General features: G+C 40.3%; 1 protein-coding gene across 1 annotated transcript in view; it reads right to left on the bottom strand.

Annotated features, from left to right (window-relative positions):
• Positions 1-21,846, bottom strand: part of DENND4C (DENN domain containing 4C) — a 107,614-nt gene that overhangs the window by 66,726 nt on the left and 19,042 nt on the right. The window contains exons 2-5 of the mRNA XM_056117098.1: positions 19,783-20,104; positions 5,972-6,224; positions 2,075-2,144; positions 253-422 (exon numbers count right to left, since the gene is read on the bottom strand). Coding sequence (XP_055973073.1) covers positions 253-422; positions 2,075-2,144; positions 5,972-6,224; positions 19,783-20,087 — 798 coding nt within the window. The 5' untranslated portion in view covers positions 20,088-20,104. The remainder of the gene's footprint in view (positions 1-252; positions 423-2,074; positions 2,145-5,971; positions 6,225-19,782; positions 20,105-21,846) is intronic.

Below are 21,846 nucleotides of genomic sequence, written 5' to 3'. Positions count from 1 at the left end.
CTTTTTTTTTTTACCCCCTGGGGTTAAGGAGGTTGGAGCCACACTGGGTGGTAGTCTGGGGGCTACTCTTGGCTCAGTGTTGGTGTCAGAAGACTTTCTGGTGCCAGGGATTAACCCTGGATTAGCTCCATGCAAGGCAGGCACCCTATTTCTCAGGCCCATAAAATGTATTTTTGATCTAAAGATTCAATTTCCTACAAATCCTGGAAAACTCTGAACCAATCATCAACTTCTACATAAAGCAAAATATACCTTTTCAGCTGAAGAACCAGTCAGGACAAAAGTTGAAAAAACTGGAAGTGGGTATTTGGTTTGAGGATCCCAACATTCAATAGTAGCTCCCATAGGAAGGCAGAAGAGGGGTACAGATTCTGAAAGTGGAAATGATTCGTAGTCATCTTCTGGATATCTAAAAATTAAACCTTTGGAAAAAGGAAAACAAGGATAAATCTTTTTTAAGTTACATTTTCATAAGCTACGTATGATACAGGGCATTCTGAAGGCAAATTTCATGGGACTATTTATATATAAAGCTAAAAAAATAATTTTTCTCTTGCCATATTTGAAAGTAAAATTAGCCTTTATTTTTTACCAAAAACTTATAGTTCACTGAAACATTAAAATGTATTAGATACACAAAATAAAACTATTTAACAGGATCAACAATCTTAATGTCTTATTGTCTACACACTGCCAAGCTCTCCCAAACTCTCAGATAATGGAATGGAGCATAAAGAAATATTTACCAACCATTTCAGTTAGTCCTCAGTAAGAAATTCAGGAAAAGGATAAATGTTATGAAGTATTACTAAGGCAACAGAAACTGTTACCGCCCCTAAACTCATCTTAAAAGAGAAGCAGCGTAAAAGGCATGCAGCATAGAAAGTACCCAAGGCAGAAGCCCCTGCTACTAGTAAGGAGACAATGTAAGAGCAAGCCAGGGGCACTCAAGAAGCATAACTGAGTCCCATCAGAATAAAGTAGCTAAATGGCAGCAATTCATTAGTCTCAGGTTAGCTCTAATATGCAGGACCACCTCTACGTTAAATGTTTGAAAACAAGCATCAGAATTTTGAGTGGAAATTCAGTCACCAAAATTCTGTATTCTAGAAAATGTGTCTCGTATCAATTACCTGGATACTTTCACAAAGCTTGTTCCCATATTTTAAAGTGAAACTTTCTACTCACTAAAACTATAAAATACATTACAGTATTAGTACTGTATAAAGAATACCAAAAGTATCACATCTCTACTACCTCTACTTTGATATTAAATTACTGATTACTGTGAATGTCTTTATGAAGAACAAGATTTTTCACATATGACTTGCCTGACTTCCCTGAAGTAAACCTTTACTCCAAAAACTCTGCATGATCAAAAATTAACTGACAGTGTTTCTTCTCACAAAGAAGTATTCCAGTATCTCTTTTATTTACAACTGGAGCATACCTGTATTTTCAGTTTTTATCCCACCATACCAGTGGGATGAAGAGGTCACACTTATATCTTTACAGCCCTTGACACTTTACTGTGCAGTAAGAATGTGGCGATAGATTTCTCAAACACTTCATGGCAGAAAAGTTTCTCAGGCCCTCCTCTCCTCCATATAGCTGATTCTTTGCAACAAGGAAGAAAGGAAGCAAGTCCACCTTTCATGACATGTAACATGTGGTTTCAAATCAGACACACAGAGATAAGAGAAGGAAATATAAGAAGTAAAGATGCAGTTTGACACCTTTCTGATTGCCAAAATATAAAAGGTGAGAAAGTAAACAGTTTTCCATTGAATTGTTAAATCGATTAGTGTGGATTAAAGGCTTGAATGTTTATATATGCTTGCTTGAGATGAAAACATTTAATTAACATATTCTTGTGTGTTGGGCAATAACAATACATCTTATAGGTTATAATTTACTTAAGAAAACATATCTTTACATGCTGAAGCTATAGATAATTCCATTTATAAATAGATCAATTTCACAAGTAAGAAAGCATATAAGAACTCCTCTAACCAAAGACTGGTGTATACCAGTACTACTAACTGAAGGAGAGAAGTTTCTTTAACTTACTTACCAGCTTTATATGCTATTGCATTAGAAGCAGGCACAGACTTCTTATAACATAGAAACACACTGGAACCCCACTGTAAAACACAAATGAGGTTAAAAAAAAAGACAAAAAGAAATTGATTTTGTTGAAGTGAATGTCTTCTAAAACATCTCTTTATTCAATACTGACATTTCCTCCCAAACATATAATCATCTAATCTTTGATAAAGGGGCAAGAAAAGTAAAATGGAGCAGGGAAAGCCTCTTCAATAAACTGTGCTGGCAAAATTGGACGGCTACATGCAAAACAGTGGGCTCAGATCTCTGCCTAACACCATGCAAAAAAAGTAAGATCAAAATGGATTTATGACCTCAACATCAGACCAGAATCCATAATGTTTATTGAAGACAAAGTCGGCAAAACTCTCCATGATATTGAAGCTAATGGTATCTTCAAAGATGTCACGCCACTGGCCGAGCAAGTGAAAACAGAGATAGACAAATGGGACTATCTTAAACTAAGAAGCTTCTGCACCTCAAAAGAAACAGTGACCAAAATACAAAGACAGCCTACAGAATGGGAAAGGATATTCACCAAGTACACATCCGACAAGGGGTTGATATCAAGGATATACAAGGTACTGGTTAAACTCCACAAGAAGAAATCACCCAACGCCATCAAAAAATGGGGTGAGGAAATGAACAGAAACTTTCGCAAAGAAGAAATTCGAATGGCAAAAAGGCACATGAGAAAATGCTCTACATCACTAATCATCAGAGAGATGCAGATCAAAACCACAATGAGATATCATTTCACACCACAGGGACTGGCCCACATCCACAAGAACAAAAGCAACCAATGCTGGCGCGGATGTGGCGAGAAAGGGACCCTCCTTCACTGCTGGTGGGAATGCCAGCTGGTCCAACCCTTTTGGAAAACAGTATGGACGACTCTCAAAAAATTAGAATTTAATCTGCCATTTGACCCAGCTATAGCACTCCTGGGAATATATCCCAGAGAGGCAAAAAGGTATAGTCGAAGTGACATCTGCAATTGTTTGTTCATTGCAGCACTCTTTACAATAGCCAGAATCTGGAAAAAACCTGAGTGCCCAAGAACAGATGACTGGTTAAAGAAACTTTGGTACATTTACACAATGGAGTACTATGTAGCTGTTAGAAAAGATGAAGTTATGAAATTTACATACAAGTGGTACTACATGGAAAGTATCATGTTAAGCGAAATGAGTCAGAAAGAGCAGGATAGACACAGAAAGATTGCATTCATCTGGGGAACATAAAGCAACAAAAAGGGAGACTAACACCCAGGAATGGCTGAGATTAGTACCAGGAATTTTGCTCCATGAATGGAAGGCCAGCCACACATTCTAGGTGAAAAGGAAGCTCAGATAGAGAAGAGAGCACCAAATGAAGGGTGTTGTGAGGACCCTCCCAGGGTGGGAGAAGCATGTTAAAAGTAGTCTATAGACCAAACATGATTGCCACTCAATGCCTCTCTTGCAAAACACAGTACCCAAAAGAAGAGAGAGAGAACAAGGGGGAATACCCTGCCACAGAGCCAGGATGGGACGGGGGGGAGGGGGGGGATGCTGGGACCCGTGGTGATGGATGACGGGCACTGGTGGAGGGATGGGCACTTGATCATTGTATAACTGAAACCCAAGCACAAAATTTGTAAGCCTATAACTGTACCTCATGGTGTTTCACTAATAAAAAAAAATCTCTTTATTCAAAGGAGTTGATTTAAAACATGTTAATCTACTGTACTAAAAAACCAGCAAACCATTAATAAGACATCAAACAAAAACAAACAAACTGTCCTCCTGTTGTTCATCGATTTGCTCGAGCAGGCCCAGTAACGTCTCCATTTTGAGACTTGTTATTGTGTTTGGCAAATCAAATACATCACGGGCAGCTTGCCAGGCTTTGCCGTGCGGGCGAGATATTCTCGGTAGCTTGCCTGGCTCTCCGAGAGGGGCGGAGGAATCGTACTTGGGTGGCCGTGTCGGCTGCATGCAAGGCAAACACCCTACCACTGTGCTATCACTCCACATACAAAAATAATATAAAGTATAAAAAAAAAACTACCAAAAGAAAAGAAGTCGATGTACCTTGAACTCTTTTATTTATTTTAAATATATATTTATTTTTTGGGCTGGAGTGATAGCACAGTGGGTAGGGCGTTTGCCTTCCATGTGGCTGACCTGGGTTCGATTCCCAGCATCCCATATGGTCCCCTGAGCATCACCAGGAATAATTCCTGCATGCAGAGTCAAGAGTAGCCCCTGTGCATCGCCAAGTGTGACCCAAAAAACAATAAGTAAGTAAAAATATATTTATATTTTTACTGTATATAAATACATATTTATATACTATATATAAATATAAGTATATATATTTTTAATTGTATCACTGTGAGATACAGTTAAGTTATTCTTGATTGGGTTTCAGTCAGACAATGTTTCAATACCCATCTGTTTATCAGAGTACATTTCCCACCACCAATGTCCCCAGTTTCCCTCCCAAACCCCTGCAAAGTATTTGGTACTGGAAGATATCATGTTGAGTGAAGTAGACCAGGAGAAAACAAACAGGATGATCTCACTTATCTGTGGTATACTGAATACTGGATGAGGAAATCTACTGTAGTAAAGGGAGGTATACCTAGGTTACCCTTTAACCCAATGTTTAAAGAGGAGGAGGACAGGAAAGGAAAGAAACCAACAGGAGAATAAGAGAACAGGAAGTAATGGGTGAATAGACACCAGAGTCTCAGTTATATTGGTGATATGGGTAAGCAGTACAGCCATACAGCCAAAACTCAACAAAACTGAAAACATGAAATCTAAGCTGCAACCACTGAAATTCTGTAATGTTCCTGTCAAGTTGACAGGCAATCGTTAGGTAAAGGACTGGGGTGGGGAGGAATTATGGGAACACTGTTGGAGGGAAGTTGACACTGGGAGTGGGATTGCTGTTGAAATATTATTTGTCTAAAACTTAAAAAAAAACTGAGGACAACTTTTAAAGCTTAAAATTCTGTAACCACCCAAAGACTTGCCTCTATTTGAGACACAGCACAAGGGAGAGTGGACACAGGAATCAAAGTTAGGGAATAATGAATGGGTCACTATCAAGCTATAAAGTCCTTACCTGCAGAGGCAAACCTGTCTTAAACAAGAGTCAGGGGTATATCAGTCATCTCTGCCTGAACCACATTTCAGTTAACATTAGTTAGCTGATCTAGAGATACTTTTCTTTTTTTCTTTTTTTCTTTTTTTTAAATTTTTATTGGTGAAACACCATGAGGTACAGTTGTAGATTTACAAATTTTTGTGCTTGGGTTTCGATTATACAATGATCAAATACCCATCCCTCCACCAGTGCCCATTTTCCACCACCATGGATCCCAGTATCCCTCCCACACCCATCCCCTCAACTAGAGAGACTTTTCAAAATGAATTTGACCCAATGAATTCAGTCTCATAAAGCTATAAATCAAATGTATCTGTTCAACTGTCTTCTTTAGAGCACTTTTTAAAAATAAGCAAAACTATAATATTTTAAATAAATATGCCAACAATTCCTGTAGCTATCCTTGAAGATACTATTAAAATTAAAAAGCTAATATGACTGGTATATTAATGTATCCTAGAGAATATTATACCCCCTTTCCCTCAAAAGAGGCTTTTAACTATCAATTTTCCAGACGGAATTATCCTAAATCACCAGATTTTTAAAGATTTTTTTAAATTATCATGAATCATAAAAATCAGAGCTAAAATATAACAAGAATCATGAAAACATAAATTGAGCGTACATTACATGCCAAATAATTAAGAGATATTATTCTCCTTGGTTTTCAACTAAAACTTTGAAAACTAAACAACTTTAATCTTACCATTCCACAATTTAAGTTTTTGTCAACTTTGCAGAAAGTATGAGGAGGGGTTTCTCCTTTACTGGTGACAATAACACAGATATCAGTTACAGCCAAGGAATTCTGGGGTCGAACTGGAGGAGCCCTTCGATAAGTGATAAAGATTCTTTGCGAAGTGGTTGAACTATTGTTGACATTGGCACAGCGACCATAAGGTGTAGCTTGGATCACTTCACATCCTGGAATAAGTCTTTCTTTCCCTTCATATAATACTCTGTATGGGAAGAAGAGAATAAATACATGAATAGATAAATCAGAGTATGTCAGGTTAATGTTTAAAGGGGGAAAAAACACATTTTGGTCTTCCTACTATTTCCTAAGTCTTAATTACAAAGCATTAAAATTACTTTGAACAACAGGTAGGGCACTTGTCTTGTATATGGAGGACCCTGGTTTAATCCCTGGTACCCTATATGGTCCCTTGAGTACCACCAGGAGTGATCACCGAAAACAGAGCCAGGAATAACAATAATTTGACATGTGCTCAAAAACAAAACAGGATCCCAAAATTTGATTTTTTAAAAAATAAGAAACATTAAAAACAAGTTGAGACAACAACATAAACATCCTTGAGTCAATTCCTGGTTTTATCAAATATTTCCACGTTTTCACAAAATAAATTTAAAAAAATATTCATTTGAACCTACTAAACACTGTTTAAGGAAATAAGAAATGAGCTAATAAAAGGATACCTTATGATTATGCATAAGAATATATAGTTTCAACAAATATCAATATTCACTGAAAGTTATCTATAGATCAATCTCCTCTTCCTCCTCCTCCTTCATCTCAGTAGCAAGGATCAAATCAATGGCCTCAAATATGCAAGTCAAGTTCTCTGCGTCTACCATGTGGTACATCTCCACGTGATCAATGCAATGCCTATCTAAATCCTAGCTGCCTTTTTGTTTTTTCAATATTCAACAATCAGATCTAAAATTTATACGGAAATGCAAGGGACTCGGACTCCATTAAACCCAAAATAATCTAGAAAAAAGAAAGTTGAAGGACACATACACACCCTCCCAATTCAATAGTTAGCAGAAATCTACAGCCACCAGTACAGTGTGATACTGATAGAGGGATAAACATGCAGACTAGTGGAATGAAATGCAAAGACTAGAATTAACTCCTTACATTCACATTCAACTCATTTCCACAAGCATGTTGGGGCAATTTAATGGGAAAAGAACAGCCTTTCTACAAGTGGTGCTGGAAAACTGCATATAGAAATGCAGAATAAAATTAAACTCCTTCTTTAAACCACACACAAAGAAGTCTAAAAATGAATTAAATAAATGTAATAGCTAAAACAGGAAGGAAGGAAGGAAGGAAGGAAGGAAGGAAGGAAGGAAGGAAGGAAGGAAGGAAGGGTGGGTGAAAGGGAGGAAGGGAGAAAGGGGGAAGGGAGGAAGGGAGGGAGGGAGGGAGGGAGGGAGCGATATGCAAATGAATCCAAAAGCACAAGGTCAACATACCATCATTAGGGAACTGCAAATTAAAATATAGGAAACTGCAAATTAAAATAATGAGAAGGGCCAGAGTAACAACAGGCTGAAGAAAATATTTTGCATGCAGATAACACAGTTTCAATAAAGGACACCACACAGTCCCCCAAGCACTACCAGAAGTAGCCTTTGAGCACTAATGGGTGAGACCCAAAGACAATCAAAAAAAAAAAAAAACACTTTCATATCCACTGTGATGACTTTCTTTAAAAAAAAAAGTATTAAGTGCTAGTAATATAAAGAAATTAAAATCCTTATGCATTTCTAAAAGAAATAGTTCTTTTTAAGGGGGGTATTGGATGACAAGTATGCAGTGTTCAATGGCTACTCATGACTTTTTGCTCAGGAGTGAACCTCTGAAATTAATCAGGGGACCATATGTAGTGTTGGGTATTTAAACTAGTGCTGGTGGGATGCAAGAAAAGCATCTTAACCCCTAAATATTGTCTCTCCTGCCCTAAAAATCAGTTGTTTTTCTTTGTAAGTTTGATACTTCCTCAAAGGTTAAACATAGAGATTCCATGTGACCCAGGAATTCTACTCATAGATGTATAACCAAGAGAAATGAACACAGACATAAACACAACACTCTTAATGATGTTAAACAGCCAATTAAACAAACAGCCAAAATGTGAAAATAATCAAATGTCATCAACTAATAAATGGATATATAAAGTGTGGAGTGATCATAATATAACAATCTCATTCAACAATGAAAATGAAGGGCTTTTAAATACAGTTGAGTGGTAGATCTCCTGCCTTGCAGAGATGAGACTGCAAATTTGATCGCCACTGCTGAATGTCATCCCTGTGGCAATGCTACTTCGGGCTCTCTCCTCAGGAGTGACTGCTGTTTCTGATCCCTGGTGCCCACAAAAGTGTGACACCTCAGGCATATGTAACCAAATGTGTGTCTGGCACAGCAACCAAAGTATGTAAACTCTGCTGAGCACTACAACCAAATGCAAGCACCACAATCAAAACAATTAGAAAGGAAGAAGGAAAAAAAAATAAAAAGAGAATGCGGGGACAGTTCAGTAACAAGTGCCTGCCTTGCAAGTTTGAGGCCTCAAGTTCTATTTCCAGTGCGATTCTGAGTACAATCATGGCCCCTCCGTTTATCTGGAGATTCTAGCTCCACAAAGGAGTGCGCAACTAGTCTCCAGCATGCAGCCAGGAGTGTATACGCAACACAATTAAAGTGTGCAACCCCTGGACAAGCACTATGAGTAAACATGCACATGCATTATCACGCTGTGCAGCACATGTTTTGCACAGACTCTCAGGTTCAATCTTGGACACCACACAGTCCACTGAGCACCACCAGAAGCAACCTTTGAGTGGCCATAGAAGCACTAAAACTAGAATTTGCTCAAGCACCACAACAAAATGAATGCAGCCCCCAAAGCACCCAACAGGAGCATACCCCCAATAATCATCGTAATCAGTTTGCCGGGCCTCATAACCAAGCACGTGTGTGAACCCAGACCACGAATGTAAATGCAAATAATGAAATCATACTAATACCAAAAGGAAACCTAGCATGTCTAGAAAAGCATAAGTATGCGCCAAATCTAGAAGCAATGAAAGAGGGTGAGAAGGCTCCATAAGATAAACTCATTACATGACACAAAATTCCTAAGACTGATTAAAAAACGTATCACCGCCTTCTCCAGATGAAATCCCAGTGACCATGAGCTTCTACAAGCAGGGCTCTGGCGTGCGGGTACCAGGACTTTTTTCCGAACTGCAATGGGGCCGCACCTGCTCCCAGGCAACCTCTGATTCTGGAAGTCATGCCCACAACCCACTCCCAGTGCCATCTTACAGCACAAAGCAGCGAAGAAAAAAACCAGTTGGAGGGCCCCACAGCTCCCGGAGAATTCTCCGGGCCCATCCAGAGCCAATATCACTGGGAAGTCCCAGATGGGGTAGGTGCTGTGTCCCCGCCTTCTCCAGATGGAATCCCGGTGACCATGAGCTTCTACAAGCAGGGCTCTGGCATGCGGGTACCAGGACTATTTTCCGAACCACGTGACTGCGTAAGCCGTATATGACATTTCCTGATATGCAAAGTGATCAATGGAAAGTAAGTGATCTAGCATTTGTCCCTGAAAATCAGGCTTGAGTGGTGGTGGGAAAATCGGAGGAAAAAAAAAATAATGTCCAACCGAAATACATCTGGACTCTGTATTTAACTATGGTGCTATGCTGCCCTGGGAGGGGAAGGGTGTCTTTCCCTCTGCCTGTCCCCCTTTGAAGCAGCAACATGGTGGCCTGCATCTTTTAGAGCCTAATGAACAGCCAGGCATGAGACTGCATTGACAAGGCATGTGGGGCTTCATGGGATGGGGGTGGAATCGGCCCTGCTCCCCGCCATGACAATGCTCCAGGCTGCTATCCTCAAACACCTCCTCCGGCTTCTGACCGACCATGATCCCAGAGGCACACATACCAATCTTGGAACCAATCTTGGGCTTCTGGCAGTAATCCCTCTAGGTTTATTACTAAAATATCAGAAATCTAAATTCATGTGGCCACTATTGTGGCCACACGACACCTATGCTCTTCATAATCAGTAATAGAAAACAAATTTTCTAATAATGTTTGTGGCAGGTCTGAGTATTAGGGAAAATTCCAAATAACAATGTTGGGTCTTTTGTCGTAATATTGAATGTGATCAACGGGGAGAGAGAGGAGAGAGAGAGAGAGAGAGAGAGAGAGAGAGAGAGAGAGAGAGAGAGAGTAAAGTGGAAGTCTGCCACATAGGCGGGGGTGGGGGGTATACTGGGGTTCTTGGTGGTGGAAAATGTGCACTGGTGAAGGGACGGGTGTTTGATCATTGTATGACTGACCAAGATTTGAACTGAAAGGCGTTGTGACTGTTCTCATGGAGATTCAATAAATAAATAATTTTTTTAAAAAGTGAAAAAAAAAGTATCACAGAACCCAGAGAAATAATACAGTGGCCTATAGTGCCTGCCTTGCAAGCCCTGGTCATGAGTTCAGGTCACTAATGTCAATTCACGAGCCAAATTTAATCCTAGGAGCTCTGCTGCTAGAGTGGAACAGTCTGCTGCCAAGTCTCCCCAGTGCTGCAAGTTCTTTCAAGCTACACCACAGCCGGATATGTTTAAGCACCACAAAAGGGTATAGCCCCTGGAGAGCTTCAAGGGCAGGAGGAGGGATGGGGGGGTGGGGCAAATGCATGAGCTCCAGTGGGCTCTGGAGAGCACTACAGCCAGAATGCTCAGGCATCAAGTTCGGGCACTGCTTATGTATCCATGACTCCCAACAAGTACATGTGCAAGCACCACAACTCCACGACTGCACATTGTGATGAGCACCAGAGCCTAATATGCAACCTCCTGTAAGCACCACAGTTAAATGTGTGAGCACTGCACTCAGTCACCACCACATCGTCAACCATGAAGAGAAAAGGGAATAGGGAGATGGAAATAAAAATATTAACATGCATGCTTAACCATTTAAAAACTAATCTGAGGGAACACAGAGACAGCTCAATTGGATGAGTGTATATTGAGCAGAGCCAGGAATAAGCCCTAAACACTGCTGGGTGTAGCTCAATGCCACCCTCCAAAAAGAACAAATATGTAACAATATATGTACAAAGTTATTCCCAAATATTCTGGTAACAGAGGAAGGCTGAAAAGAACTCAAATGTGTAATTGTATGTCAACAGAGTTGAAAACAGTTGAGTAAAAGAGCAAAGCACACACAAGTAAGCACTACATAGCTATTGAAAAAAAAAAAAAGAAAGTTCCCCATCCAATTGCTGAGTGCATGCTTTACCTGCAAGAGACCAGGGTTTGCTGGGCTGGAGCAATAGCACAGCGGGTAGGGCGTATGCCTTGAATGTGGCCAACCCGGGTTCAATTCCCAGCATCCCATATGGTCCCCCGAGCACACCGAGCACCAGGGGTAATTCCTGAGTGCAGAGCCAGGAGTAACCTCTGTGCATCACTGGGTGTGACCCAAAAAGCCAAAAAACCAAAAAAAATTTTTTTTAAAAGTCCAGGGTTTGCTGGATGGCAACATGCAAAAAACTGGGCTCAGATCTCTGCCTAACACCATGTACAAAAGTAAGATTAAAATGGATTAAAGAAGCTGGGTGCAACCCAAAAAGAAAAAAAATGTATATATGTCGAAACTTAGCGCATTCTAGATACGTCCCGATGGCCAGCAGTGCGGAACATCTTCCCTCAAGCTTACCGTTTCTAAGCGTCACTTCTCTAGAGAAACACTCATTCAGAATTTCTGTCCCTTACTGGGCATATTGGTGGAGGGAAGGTCACACTGATGGTTGCTGGAACACTAAATACTTGAAACAACTGTATAATGAACAACTTTGTAAAACACGGTGTTTTGAATAAAAACTAATTTAAAATAAAAAAAAATGGATTAAAGACCTCAACATCAGACCGGAATCCATAAGGTACATTGAAGACAAAGTTGGCAAAACCTTCCATGACATTGAAGTTCTTCCAAGATGTCACACCACTGGCCAAGCAAGTGAAAACAGATAGACAAATGGGACTATCTTAAACTAAAAAGCTTCTGCGCCTCCAAAGAAACAGTGACCAAAATACAAAGACAGTCTACAGAATGAGAAAGGATATTCGCCAAATACACATCTGACAAGGGGTTGATATCAAGAATATACAAAGTACTGGTTGAACTCCACAAGAAGAAAACATCCTATCCCATCAAAAAATGGGGCAACGAAAAGAAACTTTCTCAAAGAAAAAATCCGAATGGTTAAAAGGCACATGAGAAAATGCTCTACATCATTAATCATCAGGGAGATGCACATCAAAACCACAATGAGATATCATTTCACACCACAGAGACTGGCCCACATCCAAAAGAACAAAAGCAACCGGTGCTGGCGCGGATGTGGCGAGAAAGGGACCTTCCTTCACTGCTGGTGGGAATGCCGACTGGTTCAGCCCTTCTGGAAAACAGTACGGACGATTCTCAAAAAACTAGAAATTGAGCTCCCATTTGACCCAGCAATTCCACTCCTGGAAATATATCCCAGAGAGGCAAAAAAAGTATAGTCGAAGTGACATCTGCAGTTGTCTGTTCATTGCAGCACTGTTTCCAATAGCTAGAATCTGGAAAAAACCTGAGTGCCCAAGAACAGATGACTGGTTAAAGAAAGCTTGGTACATCTACACAGTGGAATACTATGCAGCTGTCAGAAAGGATGAAGTCGTGAAATTTACATACAAGTGGTACTACATGGAAAGTATCATGCTAAGTGAAATGAATCAGAAAGAGAGGGGTAGACATAGAAAGACTGCATTCATCTGGGGAACATAAAGTAACAAAATAGGAGACTAACACCCAAGAATAGCTGTGATAAATACAAGGAGGTTTACTCCATGGCTTGGAGGCCAGCCGCACACTCTAGGGATAAAGGCAGCTCAGATAGAGAAGGGAGCACCAAATAAAGGGTGCTGGGACGATCCGCCCAGGATGGAAGATGCATGCTGAAAGTAGACTATAGACCGAACACGATTGCCACCCAATGCCTCTTTTGCAAACCACAGCACCCAAAAGGAGAGAGAGAACAAAGGGGAATGCCCTGCCACAGAGGCAGGGTGGGATGGGAGGATGAGAGGGTGGGAAGGATATTGGGATTGGTGGGGGTGGAGAATGGACACTGGTGGAGGGATGGGTACTTGATCATTGTATAACTGAAACCCAAGCACAAAAATTTGTAAGTCTACAACTGTACCTCATGATGTTTCACTAACGATAAAAAAAAAATAAAGTCCAGGGTTTGATCTCTAGCACCATATGGAATGACCCCAAGAATGGGGCTGAGCACGGCCTCAAATCTCAAAAATGAAACTAAAATTAAAAAAAAAAAGAAACAAGATCTTTAGGACAACACATGGGGTAATTTCTAATATTAAGTTTAGAAAAAGCAAAAATAATACAGTTCCTACATTATTTAAGAAGAAATACACATAAAAAAATAAAATAAAAAAAGAAGAAATACACATACAAAGTTAAAAGGATAAATCAGAAACTAAATAAACTACAGGGGATGAGAGGGCATAAAATATGGAGAAAGAGTACAGAAATAAAGGCAACACTACTCCCTACTCTAAAAATATCTCTTTATGTGTTTGGCTCTCTAACAATATTTCCACATTAAAAGAAAAAATTTTAAACAACTGAAATATGTATCAAACAAACCTAGCTACACAGCAACGTGGTAATGTACACCTCATGGAAAAATTATTTTATGTCATTATTTTAACGTAGTACTTGTAAACAGGCTTAGTATTAATAATATCTTCATATCTTTGATAGTACTTATATGTAGATAAATAAGATACATTATTTGTGTAAAATTCTACCTCACAGAACAGGAAGAAAAGAATGCAAAGTTTAAGAAGATAACTCCCAGAACGACCACCAACTGGGAGCTCTTTGGCTCTGCTGCGGCAACATGGGAAGATGCCATCACTGATAACACTGACGAAGAATACGATCGAATGATTCAGCACCTCCATGATTGTGCGAGGAATGCCAAGAAAGAGATAACCACAAAAAAAAGTCTTTCTTCAAACACTCTTGAACTTACTCGCCAACGTGGCTTGGCACATGCCTTAGGCAACCACAAGCGAACATCCGAGCTGGCAAAACAGTGCAGAGAAGTGATCAAGGACGACCTCAAAGACAGGAGAGCAGCAGTGCTGGTAGATGCGGCAGAAGCCAGGAAAAGCATTCGTAATGCCCGCCTGTCCTTCACTAACTACAAGACCAAGATGACTGCCCTCCGATATCCTGATGGATCTATCACATCTTCCAGAAGGGCAATGGAGAAGATTATTCATGACTTCTACTCAGATCTCTTTAATAGCCATGTCCACTTGCTCACATACCAAATTCCACAGGATGGATATGTCGTTCCCAACGTTCTCCCTTCCGAAATCCAACACTCCATCTCGTCGGTAAAGAAACAAAGAGCACCTGGCCCAGACAAGGTCAGACCTGAACACCTGAAGAACTTACAGTCAGTACTCATCAATACGCTGGCTTGGCTCTTCACACGCTACCTGTCTGAATGCAAGGTTCCATCCCAATGGAAAACCAGCAGGACTGTACTACTATACAAGAAGGGAGACATCCACGACATTGGCAACTATCACCCAATCTGCCTATTGTCTGTCATCTACAAACTGTTCACTCGAGTCATCCTGAATAAGATTGACAGAACACTAGATGAAGGACATTCATGCGAACAAGCCGGTTCCGAAAAGGATTCAGCATCATCGACCATATCTACACGATAACCAAGCACACTGAGGTTTCTCAGGAGTTCAAGATGCCGAAGATGCCGCTTTGTCTAACGTTCATTGATTTAAAGAAGGCCTTTGATTCTGTTGAGATGGAAGCGGTCATAGAAGCCCTAGCCAATCAGGGAGTACAAACTCAATACATCAGGATCTTCCGTGAGCTGTATTGCGGATTCACTACCAGGATCTCACCATTCTACAAAGAAGTAATCATCCATGTCAAGAGAGGGGTTCGGCAGGGTGATACCATTTCACCAAAACTCTTCAGTGCCACCCTCGAGAACATCATGCGACAACTGGAATGGGAAGGAATGGGAGTGAAGATAGATGGTCCGCAACTACACCACCTCCGCTTTGCTGATGACATCGTTCTAATAAGACCAAACATCAGCCAAGTGGCACAAATGCTGACCGACTTCGACAGTGAGTGTGGAAAGGTAGGACTACAACTGAATCTCACAAAGACAATGTTCATGAGAAACAGTCTTGCTCCTGATGTTCCATTCACTCTCAACGGAACCACCATCTCCGAATGCAACAGTTATATATACCTAGGTCAAGAAATCAACATGATGAATGACCTGGCACCTGAGTTAAGCAGGAAGAAGAGAGCAGCTTGGAATGCCTTCAAGAGTGTTGAAGAAATTACTAAGAGGACAAAGAACCTCCAGCTCCGAGCATATCTCTTCGATTCCACTGTTCTTCCTGCATTAACATATACCTCAGAGACTTGGGCCCTATGAAAACAGGATGAGAACGCTATTGGGGTCTCTCAAAGAGGAATCGAAAGAGCTATGCTTGGAGTATCACGCTTCACTCAAATGAGAGATAGAATCCGGAGTTCCGATCTCCATCAACGCTCAAGAATCAGGGATGCTGTCTCATTGCCAAGGCATCAAAAATCAGATGGGCTGGACACATAATGAGGTTTAGAGACAACTGCTGGACTAGAGCCATTACTGACTGGATTCCATGGGACGTCAAAAGATCACGTGGACGCCCACCTACAAAATGGTCAGACTTCTTCGTCAAGACCCTGAATGATCGGTTTGAGGCTCTGCATGTTCCTAGAACGAGCAGATGCCATTGGGCTACACTAGCACGCAACAGGGATGAATGGAGATGCTACTGGAACCCGCTTGAGTAAATCAACGAGTAAGGGGGTATCAAGTGATCAAGTGATTTGTGATTTTGCAATCAAGATTTTTTTTGTGTAAGAAAAAATGATACAATTCAAAGTGAATTCTTAAAAATGTCTTTAATATTAAGTCTGACCTTAAAGAACTGATATAAACTTATAATTAAAATATACATATACTGTTATTAGTACTCCATTTCATAATTTTATTCTATCAAATATTTTCCTCTTATTCCCATTATTTTCAATCTTTCTGCACATTTATTTTTCTCCTTCAATATAATGATGCTGAATTATCACCTGAAAAAAGAGCTTAAAAAAAAAACCCCACCCTCATCATTGTATCCCTTTCTCTTCCACCAACTCCCTATCACAACTCAGGCATCCTTCATATCTCCTAAGGATTCTGTTAAATATAGATTGTAATTCAGTAAAATCTGTGCAGTACCTTAGATTCTGAATTTCTCATTTAGTTCTGTTTTGGGGTCATACCCAACAATGCTCAGGGCTTACTCCAGGCTCTGAGCTCAGGGATTACTCCTGGCAGGCTCAGGGGACAGTATGAGGTGCCAGGGATGGGAAACCTGCATCGCCACGTACAAGGCAAGCACCCCACCTGCCGTACTATCGCTCCAGCTGCAGATTCTGAATTTCTAATATCCTTTTAGACCCTATGTGCAAAACTGGTCCATGAACTACACTTTGAACAGCCAAGTCCCACAGCTATCCATTAATCTTGTCCATTAAGCTATTAAACTATTAATTAAATTACTCCATTAAAATCAAACTTTTGAAAAGAAACCTCTATTACTCCAACTTCTAATCAATTACTAAAACTTCTAATCTGACACGGTACCAAATAACTATCAGGTTGTAAAATTATAGTCCTAATTAAGGGTGCGGGGGAGGAGGAGAAGAGGAAATTGCCCAACGGGTGAAGTGCACACTTTTTGAGTCCTTGTGCAGAGAGGCTAAGGACTGAGTCTCAGCAACAAACAATTCCTAGAATAACACCAAGAGCTATCTGTGGAGAGTAGGCCCTCTCTTCCCACTGTCCCCCACACAGGACCTCTGAGTATGGTCTAAAAAATAATAGGGGCCAGAGAGAGTACAGCCAGTGCCCTGCACGCAGCAGCCTGGGTTCGACCCCATATGGTTCGAAGCATCACCAGGTTTTTTTTTTGAGTGCAGAACCAGGAGTAACCCCTGAGCATTGCCAGTGTGGCCCAAACCCCTTAAAGCAATCAAACAAACAAAAAGCTAAATAGGGCAGACAATGCTAAACAGGTGCAAGATAAAAGTCAGGTCCAGGCAGGGTTTTAGAAACAAACGTAATAAACACCTTCAGGCCAGTTTCGCAAGAGTGAAACAGTAGAATAGATAGGTAAATCAGGCAATGTTCAAATACAGCAGCTGATTCCTTTTCTTAATATCTAAATAACTATGATATTTATTATCATAAATAAATATGATATAATAGGCAGATAGTTCCAAAGGCCAGAGCACATTTTACATACAGGAGGTCTGCTTTCAGTTCCTAGCACCGCATTGGTGCCCGGAGCACAGCTGGCAGGGGTTACTGCCAAGTGTGACCCCAAACAAAACACAACAAAACAAAAACACCAAACACCTATCAATACCTGGGTAAGTGGCTCAGTGGCAGAGTACCTGCCTTGCCAAGCATCGCCTCACATACCCAGGGAGATGGCCAGCACTTCTGCTGTGATCCCTAGCCCCACACAAAAAAGTGCAATCCCCCACACACTGTAACCAAGCATGCGAGAGCATCACAACTAAAATGTGCAAGCCCTGAGCAGTCAGATATGGCCGCCAAACCAAAAAACTTTTTAAATACTTTCATTACAAGTAAATAAATCATAAAACTGAGCTGAAGTTCAGTGTATACATGCCCTGGTGAAGGTGCCAGAGTCTGACTTCCAGCCCATGAAGCAGAATGAAACAAAGCCACTGGACAGCTTTTTTAACTTACAAAAGGTGTTGTTTTTTTTTTTTAGCTTACAAAAGATTTTATAAGAACAGTCATTACAACCAATTTGTGAACATCCTTTAGATCATCCTATCTATCCAGAGAGATGGCCTCAAAATATTGTCATGTAACATGAAGGAACTGAGAAAGAAAATTGTGCTGCCATCATTGAAAGTTCAAAAAGTGCCTGTTTTGTGATGACACTCACACTACGAAGAGACTAGAAACAATGTGGAACCTGAAATTATCAAGAAAAAAACAATTTTGATGTTGTAAGCCCAGCTTGTCATATTATCAGATTGTTTAGTTAATTTAATTCATAGCTCCTGGATTCTAAATGTGATACATTACCAACGACAGCTTTTGTACATTACAAACTACAAATTCATGGTATTTGCCTTACTTGGTTTTGTTTTGTTTGGGAGGTTCAAGGGTCCTAATAATTCTCAGTCAGGTGGGCTGGCAGTTCAGTATATGAGCTGGAGGATGCCATGTTGCTGGAACCAGGGTTAGCTGCCTATAAGGCATAAGCCTAACCCTTGTACGTATTATCTCTCCAACCCAGCCTTATCTGAGCCAAAGTGGAGCATACCGACTTGAAGGCCTGTGGATTATTTTGGTCTTGTAAGAATCCATTTCTTTTAGAATGGTATTAGAACACAGTGGTATGCTAATTAACAATTATTCTCAAAATCATGTATTAACTATACTTATAAGTAAAAGAGAAAAACCCTAACATCTTTTATTATTGACCTAGAAAATAAATGATCAAGGTACATTAATTTCCTGGTACAATCTGAAAAAATCTGTTATGACATTGATTTTCATCTTAAAAAAAGAAAAAAAAGAAGCTCATGGACCTAAGTGATACTACCGTACATAGGGCATGTGCCTTGTACGCAGTGAACCATGATTCAATCTCCAGCACCCCCCTAAGTCCTACACAGTGATAGGAGTAAGCCATATGCCTTGCCAGGTGTGGCCCAAAAGCAACAACAAAAATATTTCTATTTTCATATAATTCTATATCATATGAGGGTCAGATTAATAATAAAAAGTATTTAAGGGGGGCTGGAACAATAGCACAGCAGGGAGGCCATTTGCCTTGCACACAGCCGACCTGGGTTCAATTCCCAGCATCCCATATGGTTCCCTGAGCATTGCCAGGGGTAATTCCTAAGTGCAAAGCCAGGAGTAACCCCTGTGCATCACCGAGTGTGACCCAAAAAGCAAAAAAAAAAAAAAAAAAAAAGTATTTAAGGAACTTTGGGTAGAAATTCAGGTCAAAGGGTATTAGATTTAAAGAAGTCATGAAGAAACAAGGACAGAGCTGAAATACCAAGTTAAATGAAGGCAGAAGAAGAAAAATAAACACAGGATGATCTCACTTAAGTGTATACAGAACATGAAGATGAGGGAATCCTAAAGAAAAAGAAAACCTGGGGCTGGAGTGATAGCACAAGCGGGTAGGGCATTTGCCTTGCACGTGGCCTGACCTGGGTTTGATCCCCAGCATCCCATATGGTCCCCTGAGCACGGCCAGGAGTAATTCCTGAGTGCAAAGCCAGGAGTAAACCCTGAGCATTGCTGGGTGTGGCCCAAAAAGCAAAAAAAAAAAAAAAAGGAAACCTAATGATTCAAGTACAATGCAGAGAATTTAGTAAGGGTAAACAAAGATACACATAACATCCTAAAGCAACAGGTAAAACTACCAAGGACTTCAGTTTTCCATTGAAAATTACCTATACACCTTAAATAAATGTTATTTTCATCAGTACTGCAAAATAAAGTAAGTAACATACCCAATGTCAGTAAGGGGTGGTTTATCTCTCCCTCTCTTATAACACAGGAAAAGTTCTGGGCTTTTCAGACTTCCATAGTTCAAGTTTGCTTGAAGAGCTGATGGAGTGGCTTCAACACAGGTATAACCTTCAGGGACTGTTTCCCCAGCTGATTTGATAATAACTGCAATATCTGTAATTGGAGCTTTAGGTCCAGTTGACTTAGTATCTAAACGATTTATCTCTTGATCCAAAAGAGTAGATGTATCAGTGAGACCTGCCACAACAAAGTAGTCGGTCACTCTTGGCCCTTTGTCTTCTATCATGGCTGCTATAATAGTTCCTAAAAGGAAGGAGAAAAGACATCAATTAAGTAGGACATCAATTTATCCTGATTTACTAGTATTAAAATACACCTGGAGTAAGCAGTATCAAAACAGCATACTTTCCAGTCAGTGGACTCACAACCAAACTATCATTCTGTAGAAAAGCCTGCTTTGCTACCAATCCTGTCCTTTTTTTTTTTTTTTTTTTTTTGCAGGCCATACCAAGTGATGCTCAGGGATTATTCCTGTCGGTGTTTGGGAGACCATATGGGATGCCAGGGATGGAACGTAGTTCAGCCACATGCAAAGCAAATGCTCTACCCGCTGTACTAGCTTTACAGCTCCAAACTTGTCAACTTTTACCTCCTACAAAATAGAAATTCAGGGGTCCAGACAGTACAGAGGTAAGGTCCTTGCCTTGCCTGCAGCTGACCCCAGTTCAAAGTTCAGACCCACATATGATCATGTGAGCACTACCAGAAGTAAACCCCTGAGTACAAAGAAACAGGAGCAATCTCTGAGTATTACTAGGTGTGACCCAAACTCCCACACAAAGTACAAGTTTATAGCACCAATTCATTCATAAGATGAATAGGATCTATTCGTCTGTCTAAGATTGGCACTAACAATCATACTGTAAGAGGTAGGCTTTGATGTTTCTCTTTCTGCAAAAAACACTTAGTGACTAATATTTAAAACCACTGAAAAAAATCATTTTCTTTTAAGTTAGAAAATTCCTAGAACTCAGTTTCAGATTTTTTTGGGGGGGGGTCATACCCAGCAATGCTCAGGGGTTACTTCTGGCTCGGCACTCAGGAATTACTCCTGGCACTGCTCGAGGTACCATATGGGGTGCCGGGGAATGAACCCGGATTGGTCGCGTGCAAGGCAAATGCCCTAACTACTGTACCATCACTCCAGCTCTAAGTTTCAGATTTAAACTAATAGAGTATGTACTGAATTAGTCAAGTTCTTACACAAAAGAATAAACTTTTGAAAACCACAACACCCAAAAGGAGAGAGAGAACAAAAGGGAATGCCCTGCCACAGAGGCAGGGTGAATGGGGGGTGGGAAGGATACTGGGACCCGTGGTGGTGGAAAATGGGCACTGGTGGAGGGATGGGTACTGGATCATTGTATAACTGAAACCCAAGCACAAAAATTTGTAAGTCTACAACTGTACCTCATGGTGTCTCACTAATAAAAATTAAAAAATAAATAAAAAATAAAGGAAGGTCATGGATGTGGCACCCCAGTCATATGCATGTCTCACAAGACCTGAGTTCAATACCTAGCACCACGAAGTTAATAAATAGAATAGCAATATAACTAAATCAATGTCTTAAACAGTGAATTTAGTAGTCCGCATCTTAAGAGACCTTATGTAAATACCGTGTAAAATACATAAATTGGGGAATCATTAAATATTTCATATATGGCTTTTTCTACACTGGAGAAGTTCACGTTCTCTCTTGAACATCTTGAGCACATATTTCCCTTCCTCTCCTCTCACGTCTATCTAATTTATTTCAATCAAACTCACTTCATTAAATAAAAATTTCATATGTAAATGCCAGGTGAAACATTAAAAACTATAACCAAAGAACACAGTTATATAAAATACTCAGTGAGAGACTTAGGTGCTGGGGCCGGAGTGTAATACAGCAGATAATGTGTTTGCCTTGCACATGGATGACCTGGGTTTGATTCCATATGGTTTCCTAAACAATACCAGGAGTGATTCCTGAATGCAGAATC

The sequence above is a fragment of the Sorex fumeus genome, unplaced genomic scaffold (assembly GCF_029834395.1).
Source record: "Sorex fumeus unplaced genomic scaffold, SorFum_2.1 ptg000034l, whole genome shotgun sequence".
Taxonomy (NCBI): Eukaryota; Metazoa; Chordata; class Mammalia; order Eulipotyphla; family Soricidae; genus Sorex; species Sorex fumeus.
This window is presented reverse-complemented; position numbering and strand designations above follow the sequence as displayed.